Raw genomic sequence first — 15130 nt, forward strand, 5'->3', positions numbered from 1 at the left:
TGAGCCGTCCGTTTGCGGCCTAGTGGCGCGCCCAGCCAGGTGTCCCAAGCTTTTTACCTAACATGAGCGCCCAGCGACCGCTCTTCTCCACCGTCACCACCATCCAACCTCACCGACAATCGCCCTCGACGTCGACCTCGCGTGGCTGTCAACCCTTGAAACAATTACCCGAGCTCCTTGTTCTCGTTGTTCCTTCGTATAATACTAAGCTTGCCGGCACATTATCCCACCCGGCTTTGTTCTTCATCAGCCTTGCTTTGCGACACGCGCAAACCATCAACTCTACCCTACACCCAACCTTCAGTTACCAACACGTAATCCATCATGTCTCACGAGGAGGATCTCATTGACTACTCCGACGAGGAGATCCAGCCCACCGAGGCGCCCGCTAACGGCGGTGCGGCTGCGGCCAAGGGCGGTCTCGCTGCTGGTGATGCTGCTGGCGACAAGAAGGGCAGCTATGTCGGCATCCATTCTACCGGTTTCCGCGACTTCCTGCTCAAGGACGAGCTCGTACGAGCAATTACCGACTGTGGCTTCGAACATCCTTCCGAGGGTTAGTCTAATCATTTCCCCTCAGCCTTATCCACCTACAAGCGTCTGTCCATCTACGAAACGAGCCATGTCTGTCAAAAAAAATGAAAGCGGCCATGGTCTGTCTATACGCGAGAGAAGTGGCGAGGGACCCAGCGCCTTCCGCTACGTACGAGCCTCGACGCACATTATAAATGTGATTGCACCAATACATGCATCAAGAAGCCTAGCGGTGCCTGGCCGGCCCGCTTCAATGGTCCTCAGGGACTGGTTTCAGTGGAGGAGCGCATGCGGTGGATGCATAAGAGGGGGCACTCATGGGATATTGGGAGGATAGACAGACTGGCACGCGCGCGCTAGATGGAGGATTTCGACTACACAAGATGGATGGACGCTTCGATCCCTACGCTTCGTTTCGACCGCTTTAGACTTATTCTGACATACTTTGTGCCCTACAGTCCAGCAAGTTACCATCCCCCAGGCAATCCTCGGAAACGATGTCCTTTGTCAGGCCAAGTCTGGTCTCGGAAAGACTGCCGTCTTCGTTCTCGCAACCCTCCAGCAGATGGACGAGAAGCCCGAGCCTGGTGTTGCCACCATTCTAGTCATGTGCCACACTCGCGAGTTGGCCTACCAGATCCGCAACGAGTACAACCGTTTCGCCAAGTTCTTGCCAGACGTCAAGGTCGGTGTCTTCTACGGTGGAACACCTGTACAGAAGGACATTGAGCTCCTTAGCAACAAGGACACCCACCCCCACATCATTGTCGGAACACCTGGTCGCATCAACGCCCTTGTTCGCGACAAGCACCTCCGTCTTGCCAACCTGAAGCACTTTGTTCTTGACGAGTGCGACAAGATGCTTGACCAGCCTGGTGAGTAACTTCTTCTTTGTCCGCACTATGTCCGCTAATTTCTTCTAGACATGCGCAACGATGTCCAGTCCATCTTCCGTGCCACTCCCCAGCATAAGCAGGTCATGATGTTTTCAGCTACGCTGAACAAGGACGTGCGTGTTGTTTGCAAGAAGTTCATGCAGAACCCGCTTGAGATCTACGTCGACGACGAGAAGAAGTTGACGCTGCACGGTCTTCAGCAATACTATGTCAAGCTTGACGAGAAGGAAAAGAACCGCAAGCTGAACGACCTTCTTGACAACCTGGAGTTCAACCAGGTTATCATCTTTGTTCGTTCCACTCTGCGCTGCTCTGAGCTTGACAAGCTTCTCCGCGAGTGCAACTTCCCCAGCACTGCTGTGCACTCTGGCATTAGCCAAGAAGAGCGGTGAGTTTGAATTATTCGAGCAAGATTTTGCCCAGTACTGATGATTTTATAGTATTAAGCGCTACAAGGAGTTCAAGGAGTTCCAGACACGTATCTGTGTGTCGACGGATATTTTCGGACGTGGCATTGATGTTGAGCGCATCAACGTAGCGATCAACTACGACATGCCCGACAAGGCTGATGCATACCTGCACCGTGTCGGTCGTGCAGGACGTTTCGGAACCAAGGGTCTGAGTATCTCATTCGTGAGCAGCCCCGAGGACGAGGCTGTTCTCAAGTCGATTGAGGAGCGATTCCAGGTCGAACTCCCCGAGTTCCCCGAGGACGGAGTCAACTCTGCCACTTACATGGACAACTAGGCTATTTTATCTTTCTTTTCTTCTGGTCACTCTGGTCAAGCAATGGAGAGTTTGCAAGAAAGAAAAAACCCCAATATATGTTTGATTGTCTAGTGTTTTGAGAAAAAAACGAGCCGTTATGTCCGGGATGAGTCTTGAGCGGGAGGCAGGACAGGCTTTTTGGAGGCGAAAAGGAGAGCAACGTGGCGAGTATGCATGTTTGCTTGACATGTGATTGAATATTTTGTTAGTGGTTGAGTGGAGGATGATCGTGGCCCTTGATGACATTGAGAAGGAGAAGTGTGAGAGAGATAGGAGAGAGAGGCAGAAATTGACATGCATGAGCTCTTCCTGATGTGGACTGACAGTATGCGGGTGATTGTTTGTGACAGTCGGTGTGATTGATGTGATGTGATGGAGCTGAGGTGATTGGGCAGGAGTAGGACGTTTTTATTTGTAAGAGTTGCATTGTACTTCTTCTCGCCCATTTACCCTTTTACGAGAATACTACTATGTGGCTGTAGACTAAAGTAACGTCATCTTGCCAGCAGCATACTACACACAGGGGGGGGGGGAGGTGGCAATGAGACGTTTTTATCCAGAGTAGTAAACGAATGACACCAACCTATCATCCTATGGAAACCTTGCTCCCCGTGTCTCATGCCTCCCATATATACACACATAACACATAACACATATAATATCACTCACACATACACAAGTAAATCCGCGGACCTATCAAACTCCCCTATCCCCCCCCCCCCCCCCAATTTTATACTAAACACGCCAGAGAAAGAGAGAGGAAGGCGAAAAATGCCGCCACCGCCCCCTTCCCCGAAGTTGCACACGTCACAAACAGAAACTCTATTGTATTAGCAGTAAAAGTAACACAGACTCTCACAAATGCCCTTTTAGTCATATTGTCACCCGCCCCATACTACTCAGCCACGGAAGCGAGAAGAAAAAAAACACGTCAGCGGCGGAGTGGGACCCCGGGAAATGCCATGCCCAGGTTTTGTTTTTTTTTAAAAAAAAATGATGTGAAGGTCTTAGGTGAAAATGGTTTGACTCGTATCAATAGCAAAGCACAACAACATCTAGGGAGAGGGACACGCCAAAAAAAAAACCACCAAGGTTACTGCTATATTTCCCGTGGCATGCGTAGTTTGGCGACCACCACGGGCGCAAAAGAAGGGCAAACTACTGTGTACCAATTGGTCATGGTTTCAAAGAGAAAGAGAAGGAAGCTATGTGTATAAAGTTTGGTTAAGGGGGAGGGGGACCCGTCAGCCGTATTTAGGGTCAAAGTAAGCGAGGGGGGAAAATGGTTAGAATTTTGTTTAATTTCTCTCTCTCTCTCTCTCTTTGCAATGTGTGAAAGTGATTCCGCGGAAGGCCGTGGAAAGGGAATGAAAAAAAAAACAGGGCAGACCGAGAGAGAGAGACGGACAGACTCGCGGGGATGATGGGAAGAAAAGATAGAGTTTATGGGGGCGATGGCTTTAGTTATTTTCCGGTTTTGACAATTGGGAAAATGGATTGGGGACCCGGGGGGAGGCGGAGATAAGGGGAGGGTTGTGAATTCCTTGGTTTTCGGCACGCGAGCGCGCGATGTCTTGTTTTTTTTTTTGTAAAAATAGGGTTTACAGGAATGGATGGAGGAGAGGGGTGTAGATATGGGATGTTGGTAGGGTAAGGATTGCGAGCGGGAAGAGGGAACTTGGGGGGGGGGGGATGAGATGAGATGAGATGAGATGAGGAATCGATATATTAAGGCCAGTGAGATGGAAAGTCCGGACATGGGAATTCGGACAAGGGGGGAGAGATGAGAGAGTGTGAGAAGATTGCGGGGAGAAGAGAGGTGGGAGGGGTGAGAAACTTTGTTTGGTCCCTGTTTCTCATGTTGCGTGTGTATGTGTGTGTATGGATTATGTGGATTACTTTTTTTTGTGAAAGGGACTCTTCCTCACAGACACACACGTCAATATGGCGTGTTGTAAAACGGCCGACCGAACGGATTACTACTCGGGGGAATATGTACAGGGGTGATGAGAGGGGCCCAAATCTCCACCCTAGAATTGGGGAGAGTGGGGGGGGGTCCTACTTTGCTGCCTATATCAAAATGAAGTTTTTTTCTTCTTTCCACTTTCTATTCGCGAAGAAAAAAGAGCCGGCGCAATGATGTGTGCAGGATCTACGACGAAGGATGGATTAATACCCACTTGCTGTACCGATGCCGAGGCGTGCGCGCACAAATTTGGGATAGCCCTTGTCCGGCAGCCACGTTCAGCATTGCCGGGCAGTTGGTGGTGCCGCCGCCACCTGTCAGGAACAAGACAAGAGGGAAAAGTTGACTCGCTTGGTGGTGGGGGTGGCCGCCGCCGCCTCCGAGGGAAAGGTAGGCAGGGGCACCGGAAACGGGCTAGACAGAGGAACACAGGCACACCAGAAGAGCGACAAGCATGGGTAAGCAAAACAGCTATCGGAAAGAGCGAGGCCAGGGGTGGAGGGGTGGAGGGGTGGAATCAAGGAAAACGGCGGCTTGTAATGTTTCAATTATGCAGTGGATGGGATAAAAGGTGAGAATGGGAGCTTGGCAAGCCGACGTGGCACTCATGCGCCACCGGTCGACTTTTGGGACGCGATTCAAAAGAGGATGTGCAGTGATGGGCAAGGTGCAGGTTTCTATTCCGAGATTGCAGTGCTCATTTCCTTTGCCATGGTGGGCGATGGCGTTCACACGTTAGCGCGCAAGTAGGTAATTGCTGTGGGGGCCTTGCAAAGGTGATACCAGCCTCGTTCCCTGTGCAATAGGGGAGGGTGCTATAGCAGCGGCGGCGGGCAAACAGCCGTTCGATGGACGACATTTGGTTTCGCCGATGCAAAGTACTCTAGTGTATCGGACGAGTCGCGTTGGAGCGGAAGGCGTAGTGCTAGGCCGGGAGGTAAGTAAGTATAACTTGTTTGCTCTCACTCTGCACTTTCTGGCACGTCTCGGCTACGGGATGGATACGAATACGAGCGCTGGTGCCCCCCGCAGGTTGTAATAACTAGTCGACGCGCGGATAGCCGTTGTTCAGGGATCAGAGCACGCGATGTTGTTGTTGTTGTTGTTGGTGTTGTCGCAGCCTTGCAGCCTTGTAGCTTGGAAGGCAGCGTACTCATACTAGTCGTGCTGGATTGGGCCGTGGGGTGACCGGACTCGGAGTATACTAGGTGAGAGCGGTCTAGAGGGAAAGAGCAAAGGCGTTTCCTTCCCACCTACTAACCACAAGCACCCCTCCGTCCCCCCCAAGCGAGATCTCGATGACAGCAGTCGAGTGGGCCTTTGTGCAAGGCCTAGAGTACTTGGACGGGCGTGCAAGAGCGGCAGATTGGGCTTGTAGGCGACATTGCGCACACAGACGCACACAGGCGAGCAAGGAGGCATAGGGTTGGAGGCACATGCAGCAGAGTATAGGTTAGGTAGGCAAGCAGTGAGTGGATGGTTGAGGCGAGGTTTGCGACAGGCTTGGCGACATGTGCTATGGCAAAAGGGCACATGCGGTGGGCACGGCAGGCCGATCGCTGCAGCTTATCAGCGGCGGGAGTGCCAAAGGTCGAGTAAGTGGCAGCAGGAAAGTATTGTCGAGCGCGCGCGCGCGTGTGTGTGTGCTGGCACCAGGGGCCCCGACCGCCGCGATTGTGGTTCTGGTATGATTTTGCAGATGCAGCCGCGGCTCGGGTGCGGGAAGCCATCGGAGCCGTGCGTCGTCGTCTTGTGAGTGCGTACATAGTATGCCTGTGCCTGTACCAGACAGAGTCGGAGTCGGTGTGTCGATGGTGTATGTGCAACTGATTACTTACTATGTACTATGATAAGAGGCAGCGGCGGTGCGGCCGGTTATGAAGGTCCGCCGTGTCCGCAGTGGGTAAGCAAGCAAGGACAGGAACAGGGCAGGACAGGGCAGGACAGGGCAGGACAGGGCAGGACAAGAATCAATATCCAGGGCCCTTTTCCTGGGCACAGCTCCTCCTCCTGGCTCCAGGCTTCCTAGCAGCTAGCAAGCTGGCCAGGCAGGGCGAGGCGATGGGCCCCTTTTCGGGGGAGAGGGGGGGAAGAGCGAGAGCGAGCGAGTGTGCTACGACTAGACTACCTCTGACTGACGACTGGCAACCGTTGGGAGACGACGGGCCTTGACAGCGGTTGCACGGCGCCAGTTGGCCGGAGGCAGAATGGGCGTTGGGACGGGACGTCTTGGCCCACGCAGCGCGAACGTCGACGTCAGACGCACGGAGCTCTTGCACGCCGGCCTGCTTGGCTGCGGCTAGGTGCTGACGCCGGGGGACGTGAATGTACCCAGCTGGCGGCGGGCGCACCGTATGTATTGGTTGATGTATGCATGTGTGAAGTAGTAAGTAAGAGCAGACAGAGTACACGACTTAGTACTTAGTACTTACTACTACTACTACTACTACTACTACTACTACTACTACATAGACTGCTCGTGTCAGGCTGCTCCACTTCCACCGATATATATATATATATATACTTATCGATGGATGTATGTACATCTTCGCCCGTCCTGGCTGTGAGTAGTCGTTGGGTACGACGCCCGACGTGCAGGTCCGGTAATGGCGCCTCAGATCTCCCTGTGGTGTGGTGTGTGGGTGGCCCACAGGGAGAAGCGGATCTCCATGCTCATGGTTAGTCGTGGTCGGGGTGCCGCGCAAGCATGCTGGCAAGTCCACAGTTCGGCGCCGATCCACTGCAGCCTGGCTATTGTTGGTTTGTTGGCCTTGCTTGTTGGCCCTGTTGATGCTGCATTGCTGCGTTGCTGCTGCCATTGCTGCTACCGCTACCGCTACCGCTGCTGCTCCTCCCTCATCCCCAATCCTTCCACTATGCATGCCATGCCCTGCCCTCCCTCTGTGCCTCTCTCCCCATATGCATGCATCGTCTCCCTGCCTCCCACTCCCCCTCCCCCGTCGCAGACTCGCTCTTGACCAAGCACTCCCCGTCTGCGCATCCTCGCTGCTGTTACCGCCGCCGTCGCAAAACACGGCGCCACGGCAGCGCATGTGCCCTTTTTTTGATCAAGCAAAAACAATGACGATACACTGCACGGCCCCGCCCATAATAAATAAGCCATGCGCCTGGCGGCCACTGCGATAAGTGCCAGGCCTGTCGCCCAAAGCATCCTAGCGGCTCCCAGTAGAGCCTGTGTGCGGGATATCAAGCAATGCTCGCGGGCCTGGCAGTGCATCAGCCCTTGCTGACCTCTAGCCTCTCAGTGCGCTTCTTCGTCCGCCCACTGCTCCGCTGCTGCCCATCATACAAACCTCCTCCCTTGCTCGACTCCCTTCTGCTTTGCATTTCTTGTTGCTCGTTCCCGCTCGCTTTTGCCAGAGAGCCTGTCGCGCGCTCATTGCGTGAAGCCGAGCCTCTCCCTCTCCCTCTCCCCCCTCTTCACAAACTCGCCATTGCAGTAGCGGCAGCTTCCCAATCCTCCCGACCGACCACACCCTCACGACCCACCACTTACCTTCTCGTCCTGCCTCAGCCTGCGCCACTACTTGCTTGCTCGCTCTCTCTCTCCCCCATTCATCTCCCTCTCCCTCTCTTATGAACCACCCCGAATCTCTTCCGTGATTCGTCTCTTGCCGACCTCTGCACGCTCGTTTCCTTTACTATCTTAATCGATAATTCCCTCCGCTGCCGCCGCCCGGGTCTTTGCACCGCCATCGCGATCCACGCAAGCCCGGCCCCAATCGCCAACTTTTTGGCTCCCTCCTCACCCTCTGCAGCTCGAGCTGTTCTCCTCCTCCCTCTCTCTCTCTCTCAGTCCACCACCCATATCCACGCCGATATGGCTCCTGCTGTTCCGCGGTTACGCATTCTCTCAGGTGCGTCATCAGTCCACGAGCCGTCGCACCATTGCCGGCCCTTCCATATGTCCCTTGCACATCCAACACAAACACACACATGCATCCTCTGCCTGTGCTGTTCAAATTCCAAGACTTCTTCCTATCCCGCCTGCACCCCTTCGGCTCCTACGCATTAATTCAATTGACAACTGCTAACACTCCACAGTGGGCGGCAACGCCGTATCAGCCTTCTTATCATGGCGGTTGCAAGCCACCAACGCCTGCGATGTTACCCTTGTCTGGAAATCGGGATACGATAGTGTCGCTCAATATGGCATCTCATTCAAGTGCGTACCTCCCTCTACGAGTTGCCTCCCCCTCTCTCTCTCTCCCCTGACTCGGTCGCTAACACGTCATAGATCAGCGCTTTACGGTAATGAGCGATTCAAGCCATATGCTGGTATGTCCCTAAGACAGTCTCCTAACACTCTAGAACGCAACTAACGCTATCCATTAGTTGTTCGCACTCCGGAAGATGCCGCTCATTCTTCCAAGCAGCCTTTCGACTACGTGCTTCTCTGCGTCAAGGCCCTCCCAGATGTATACGATATTGCCAACATCATCGAATCTGTCGTCTCCCCTCAACACACGTGCATCCTTATGAATACAACACATAGTCTCGGTGTCGAATCATATCTTGAGCAACGCTTCCCCACAAATGTTGTGCTTTCATTGGTTTCCGGAGCAGAGATTTCGCAGCTTGGAGCTAGCGAGTTCGAGCACAAGGGCGCAACAAACATCTGGGTTGGTGCCGCCAACAAGAACGCAAACATCCCCCCGCAGATTCAGTCGGACATGGCCGAGGCTCTCGCCATGACTTTGAGCTCTGGACAGGTCGACTGCAAGGTCTCCCAAAACATCCGACAACAACAGTACGAGCGAATGATAGGGTGAGTTTCACATTCCTCATGTTGCACGCTCATGCATCCACTAACGGCTGTACAGCCCAATCGCATTCCATCCCGCCAGTGTCTTGTTCGAAACACCCAACCACGCCGAATTATTGGAAAAGGTTGGCGTGCGACCTTTGGTCAATGGCGTGCTGGACGAGATGCTCGCACTGGCAAAAGCCTCTGGCTGCTCTTTCCCGGCAGACTTCCGCGAAAAGACGTACCAAGACATGATTCGCCCCCAAGAGCACAACAGCACCATGTGGCTCGATTTCGAGGCCAAGCGTCCCATGGAGATTGAGACATATCTTGGTGCCCCCTTGAAGCTTGCACAAGAAGCTGGCGTTGCTGTGCCGCGAATCGAAACGTTGTATGCGACGCTCCATCATATCAACATTGTGAACCGAAACCGCCCAGCAGCACCCGCTGTTGCACCCATCCAACCATCCCAAAACGGCATGCAGCCACCACCAAGAATGTCTTCAGCTCCCATGCCGCGAGCACCCCCTGCGCAAGGCGCCATGATGAACGGCAACGGCCCGGTCAAGGGCGGCCCTCGTCCAGGTAGTCGTGCTCCTTCTGTCAACGGTGGTCCCCCCATGGCGCGTCGTGGACCCCCTCCTGGCCCCAACGGCTACCCTCCAAGAATGAATGGCGCCCCAAACGGGCAGCGACGGCCTTCGATTGAAGGAGGGGGAGACCTTGAAGAGTTTTCACATCTCATGCTCTACGATGACATGGTGCCAGACGGTCCCAACGGTGGTCCTTATGAGAGCGCAGGCAACGCCTCCAACATGTCACTTCGAGAACGAGAACTGATGCTGAGGCAGCGGGAACTACAGATTAGAGAACAGGAGATGAACATGCGACGTGGACCTGGCGGACCTGGAGGCCCCATGGGTCGCGGTGGCCCCATGGGACCAATGGGTCCCGGTATGGGTCCTGGCCCTGGTATGGGTCGAGGAAGGCCTCCAGCGCCTCCTTCCATGGCCGGTTTCGACGACGACGATGACGATGGTGACGACTTCTTCGACCCCATGGGAGGCCGACCAATGATTGACCCGGACAATTTCGATATGATGAGCGTCACGTCACGCCGCAACCGCTCAGCGCCCAGTGCCAAGCAGATTCGCCAGAACCCCGAGGGTGCAGGCTTCGGACCTTTGCCCAACAGAGGCCCGAGAAATCCCTTTTCGCGTTCTGGTGCAAACAAGAACCGGAGTAGTGCTCGGCTGATGGCGGACGTTCCGGGCCTTCATGACTCGATTATGAACAACCCGCTCATGGGCTACTCATCTGACCGTTACGGCCATGTCGATCGCGGTGCCATGGGTGCACAATCGAGAACTAACTCGCTCACATCAGCCCGTCTTGACGATATCTCAGGCGGCGCCGGTTATGGTGCCTATCCTAACCCAAACGGTCGACGAATGAGCCAGTCACCAGGTAACCCCCTCAGCCCCGGCCCCAGGCCCGGCGGCCGACCCTCACCACCCAACGGGTATGCGCACAATGGCATGCCACCAAACGGAAGACCCTCGCCTCCCGGTATGGCACAACCAGGAGTGCCACAACATGTTGAACAGCACGCTGGGGTGAGCAATCTGTACCCGCCCAAGTCTCGTCCCCAAGTTCGCAGTCTGACTGGAAGCGCTTCCAACAGTAGCGCGGCTCTAGATTCTGAAAACTCTGCGCATAGCAGCCAAAGCAGCCTAGGCCCACGTCCCCCGGTGGGCGTTCGGTAACGGGGAAATCATGTTCGACATTTGATTTGGTAGCCATTGGTTTTGACCATGTTGGCATTTTGCATGGGCACTGTTTTTCCAAGCTCTGGCGAAACTGGCGAAATCATCTACTGCTTTTCCATGGACACACATGGTTTTCCTTTCCTTTCCCGGGACTACGGCTAGCGAAACACTCGAGGCAACTCTTCCTTTTTTTCTTCTTCTTTTCAGTTCTCATCGATTTCTTCTACAAACACATTGGCACAGCAAAATCATTACTAAAGAACCGACCAAGCACACCCAAGCAGTTCCGACTAGGGAGGGGTCGGGGCAGTATTACGAAGCGCCCTAGGCTTTGCCAGAAGGCGGATATTTAATGACGAATAGAAATGGGTGGGAAAGGGGCACACAATTGACGCAAACGGACCGGCCGTGGGATTACCAGGGCTGCAGTCATCGGGATTTCTCTTTTGTCACTATGGTACATACTTGTAGATTGTTGTTTGCAGCGTCCGCACCAGCCTCTCCTTGTCGTTTTGGCCATTTCCATTACGGGTCGCCTGTTGAGGCAGCCCACTAATCATGTTTTTCCTTGATTGCATTGGTTTTTATTGTCAGTGGAGGGTTGGTGTCTACTCGTGCCACCTGGTTTGCTATACTACGGAGTTTTCGATATACATCACATGGATTTAGCTGCTTGTAATTTTGTGGCATTCACTTCTACTTTTGTTGTCTGGAGGGCCTGGGGTGTTGCAAGCTGGCGGGTGTATAACGTACTGCCTTTGGGCGAGTATGGCCTGTTTTTTCTTTCTTTCTTGTGTCTTTCTTTGTTTCTTATCTCTTGGTGGGATTTTGGGGGGAGCATCATGGTAGCTCAGCACATACACTCGCACACACACAAAAGCAAACGAAGCGTTTTCCTTGTCTGACATGTGACAGCTTGTGCATAAGTAGCAACGTGAATGTGCGCCTGCAAAACAACAAGTACAATGGTTAGTGATGTTCTAGTCGAGTGCCATAGAAGGGTCCGGTGCTTTTTTCAGATGGAATGCCCAGAGAATGGGGTCATGGGGTAAAGAGAAGAGGTGACAGTAGCGCCGAGGGGACATGCACAGGCTTCACGATGCGAATGCCCATCGGCTGCAAGTTCCGGGGGGTAGCAGTGGTTAGCGTAGCGTGCCATGTCGCGACGCAAAGGCACGGGTGCTCTGGTACCGACGTCCCGTCTTCCGGCCAATGGCACGAAACTGAAGGCATCCTGTCCCGTATCTCACCGCGTTGGCATGCAGGCTTATGGTGTTGACGCAAGTCGATTGAACGCCCAAGCACCCCCCCAGTCCGCCTGCCCCTCGTCCTTCGTCATAGCTGGTAAAGGCGGGGCAGCTACTACTATGAGCAGCATTGGTACCACCAACGCCCACCGCCGCAGCAGCAGCTGGAACGGCTCGCTGTCCAGCCCAAGTAAAGCCACGCGCCCGTCGCAGAGCCCAAGGCATACCCAGCCTTTCGCCCCGTCAGAAAACACTTCCAGGCGGCCTCTTGTGACCCACACAGTAGCCACTGTCCTTGTTCTCCTGCTAGCGCTTGCTACCGGTTTCTTCGCACCCCACCTTCCACACGCCATCGTCCGCATCCTTGACAGAGAGCAAGCTCCTTCCATAACCCTCCGAAACCCCTTCGTCCTACAAGAACCCCCCGTCTGCCCCAAACCAGAACAACACGTCGAGTTCGTCGGCACCTTCAACAGAAACCACAAGCGCAGCATGGCTCTCGCCGACCAGGCCAAGCAGGTCGCCGCCGAGTTTGACTTTAGCGACGATGCCGTCAACAAGGCCGTCAAGGAATTCATAAGGGAGATGGGTATGCATCCCTCCACCTTGTGTTACTGTATCCACCCGCTGACAGGCGCGCAGACGAGGGCCTGGAGAAGAAGGGCACCGAAATGAGCCAGATCCCTTCCTACGTTACTGCCGTTCCCAATGGTACGGAAAAGGTACACTTCCAATGCGCACGTGGACGAAACCCATCTCTAAACCAAACAGGGTCTTTACATGGCTGTTGACTTGGGCGGCACAAACTTTCGTGTCTGCTCCATCAAGCTACATGGTAACACCACCTTCTCCATTACCCAGAGCAAGGTCGCCATTCCTCGTGAGCTCATGGTTGCCAAGACGTCCAAGGAGCTCTTTTCATTTCTTGCAAAGCAGATTGAAGCTTTCCTGAAAGCCCACCACGAGGACCACTATGCCGGCACTCTCCGACGCAGGGAAGGCAAGGCAGGCCAGCCAGAAGAGGAGGAGATCTTCAACTTGGGCTTCACCTTTTCCTTCCCAGTCCAGCAAATAGGCATCAACAAGGGCCTGTTGATGCGCTGGACAAAGGGCTTCGACATTGAAGATGCTATTGGCAAGGACGTCTGTGCCCTGCTCCAGACGGAGATTGACGCGCTACACCTCCCCGTCAAAGTGGCTGCTTTGGTCAACGACACCGTTGGAACTCTCATGGCACGCTCATATACTTCTCCCGGAAAGACTGGAACCTTGCTCGGAGCCATCTTCGGAACAGGTACCAATGGAGCGTATGTAGAGAAGCTGGCCAAGGTCTCAAAGCTCACCAATGATAAGGAAGTGGGTGAATATGACAAGTCCACAGGTGAGATGGTTGTCAACACTGAGTGGGGTTCGTTTGATAACTCGCTTCGCACCCTGCCCAACAACCCGTACGATATTGAGCTTGACAAGAACTCGGTGAACCCCGGTATCCAGATGTTTGAGAAGCGCGTATCAGGCATGTTCCTGGGTGAGCTGCTCCGTCTTGCTCTGCTCAAGCTCATTAAGGACCCCAAGGTCCCGCTCTTCACTGATGATAACTCGTCGTCCAACGATGTGCACAGCACTACCCAAATTCATGATGGCAGCCCAATATGGAAACAGTGGGGCATTGACACGAGCTTCCTCAGTGTATGCGCTGGTGACCACAGCCCTGGCCTGCGCATGCTGAGACAAACTCTTGACAAGGAGTATGATATTTCCGCTGTCAGCGCCGAAGACGCAGAGGCCGTCCGTGAAATTGCCGCGGCGATTGGCCGCCGTGCAGCTCGTCTCGCTGCGGTTGCCATTGCCGGTGTAGTAATCAACACTGGCCGTCTGAACCAATCTGCGGCGGCTGCTACCACTGAGCAAAAAGCAGGCATTGAGCCTCCACGCGGCGATGTCGACAGTGAACAGGGCGATGAAATTGACATTGGTGTCGATGGATCGCTAGTCGAGTTTTACCCCAACTTTGAGGAATACATTCGCGAGGCCCTGCGTGCTGTTCCAGAGATTGGCGTCAAGGGGGAGAAGAGAATCCGGATCGGTATCGCAAAGGACGGTTCCGGCGTCGGGGCCGCATTGATCGCTCTTGTTGCCGGAAAAGTTGCCTCGCCACAATAAAGCAATATGTTGCTTGAAGGCTGGAGGCTCTATCCCGCATGAGCATGCATGGTTCATTTTTTTTCCAACACCTACAACATGAATGGGCATATACGACCTTGGTTCACATGTACATAGAACGCACGTACTCGACATGCATCCATTCTTATCTCCAAGTTAAAGAAAACAAGTTAGAGAGAAAAAAAATAACACTATTGATACTTTTGTTTCGTGATACAAAAATGGGGGCCAGGGTTTTGTTTTGTTCTCACACGCACAGAATTCCGAGACTCCGTTACCCTCAACGAAGTCAGCCAGCCTTATCTACATACACCCAACAATATCCTAAGAAGGAAAGAGGGCATACCGAGCCCACAGACCCTTACGCTCTCTCCCTTGACCAATCTTTTCTTCTTCCACACCTCATTTTTAGCACCGACTTTCCCGCTTCTTCGAACACTACGGCACACGCACTGTCTCCGAGACACTAACCTAAAAAAAAAAGCAACAAAGGAAAGCACGTACACGCATCTCTTCAACTCTAGAATAAAAGAAACAAACAAAAAAAGGTAGCACTGACCTCCCCACCTCTTTGCCCTGACCCTTTTGCGAAAATAAACAAAAAATAAAAAGGCTTAGGGTCTAAGCTTGAATACAGGGCGTTTTATCGTAGCTTTAAAAAAAAACGCGGGGAACGGGGTCAGGGACTTTTCTGGTGCACCTCCCCCCCCCCCTTTCCCCTTCTTGGTAGATTCGTCATGCACGGACTTGATGCTGTTTTGCCTATAAGGTTAGTGGTTTTTTTTGTTGATATCAGCGGGTTACAAGGTGATGGAAGTATGATTGTAGGAACTAGCATGTTTGGGAAAGGAAAGGAGGGGGACGGTGTTACAAGTAACAAGAAGGATTCTCTCCTTGACAAGTGACGAGATGGCGGAGGGCCTATGGACGTCCACGTCAAAAGGTAATGATCATCGCGGGGCTGGAGGAGTCACGTGATGTGCCATCTCGCCAAGACTGGCCATCTCAGATGGCAGTGC

The 15130-nt window shown here is 53.5% G+C and overlaps 7 protein-coding genes across 7 annotated transcripts; 6 read left to right on the forward strand and 1 right to left on the reverse strand.

The window, feature by feature from the left end:
- Positions 1-324: 324 nt before the first annotated feature.
- On the forward strand, positions 325-2177 carry COCCADRAFT_8807 (uncharacterized protein; the record flags this gene model as incomplete). The annotated part of the gene is made up of 4 exons (XM_007718594.1): positions 325-556; positions 993-1409; positions 1458-1818; positions 1871-2177. The coding sequence occupies 4 exons, from the start codon at positions 325-327 to the stop codon at positions 2175-2177; spliced, it is 1317 nt and encodes a 438-aa protein (XP_007716784.1).
- A 1801-nt stretch (positions 2178-3978) lies between these two features.
- Positions 3979-4338, forward strand: COCCADRAFT_107939 (uncharacterized protein; the record flags this gene model as incomplete). Its single annotated transcript, XM_007718604.1, has 1 exon — positions 3979-4338. A coding segment is annotated over one exon (360 nt), but the record flags the coding sequence as incomplete, so codon positions are not given.
- Positions 4339-4861: 523 nt separating this feature from the next.
- COCCADRAFT_107926 (uncharacterized protein) lies at positions 4862-5023 on the reverse strand (the record flags this gene model as incomplete). The annotated part of the gene is made up of 1 exon (XM_007718605.1): positions 4862-5023. One exon carries the CDS (start codon positions 5021-5023, stop codon positions 4862-4864), a length of 162 nt encoding a protein of 53 aa, XP_007716795.1.
- Positions 5024-5675: 652 nt separating this feature from the next.
- On the forward strand, positions 5676-7142 carry COCCADRAFT_29932 (uncharacterized protein; the record flags this gene model as incomplete). The annotated part of the gene is made up of 7 exons (XM_007718606.1): positions 5676-5759; positions 5821-5916; positions 5953-5980; positions 6021-6067; positions 6323-6550; positions 6637-6727; positions 6763-7142. 7 exons carry the CDS (start codon positions 5676-5678, stop codon positions 7140-7142), a joined length of 954 nt encoding a protein of 317 aa, XP_007716796.1.
- An 863-nt stretch (positions 7143-8005) lies between these two features.
- COCCADRAFT_107946 (uncharacterized protein) lies at positions 8006-10698 on the forward strand (the record flags this gene model as incomplete). The annotated part of the gene is made up of 6 exons (XM_007718607.1): positions 8006-8042; positions 8230-8350; positions 8423-8463; positions 8521-8953; positions 9009-9859; positions 9917-10698. 6 exons carry the CDS (start codon positions 8006-8008, stop codon positions 10696-10698), a joined length of 2265 nt encoding a protein of 754 aa, XP_007716797.1.
- Positions 10699-10700: 2 nt separating this feature from the next.
- COCCADRAFT_107923 (uncharacterized protein) lies at positions 10701-11054 on the forward strand (the record flags this gene model as incomplete). Its single annotated transcript, XM_007718608.1, has 1 exon — positions 10701-11054. A coding segment is annotated over one exon (354 nt), but the record flags the coding sequence as incomplete, so codon positions are not given.
- A 1014-nt stretch (positions 11055-12068) lies between these two features.
- On the forward strand, positions 12069-14111 carry COCCADRAFT_107922 (uncharacterized protein; the record flags this gene model as incomplete). The annotated part of the gene is made up of 3 exons (XM_007718609.1): positions 12069-12537; positions 12591-12670; positions 12720-14111. 3 exons carry the CDS (start codon positions 12069-12071, stop codon positions 14109-14111), a joined length of 1941 nt encoding a protein of 646 aa, XP_007716799.1.
- Between the last annotated feature and the right edge of the window lie 1019 nt (positions 14112-15130).

The sequence above is a fragment of the Bipolaris zeicola genome, assembly GCF_000523435.1.
Source record: "Bipolaris zeicola 26-R-13 unplaced genomic scaffold scaffold_242, whole genome shotgun sequence".
NCBI classification, from domain to species: Eukaryota; Fungi; Ascomycota; class Dothideomycetes; order Pleosporales; family Pleosporaceae; genus Bipolaris; species Bipolaris zeicola.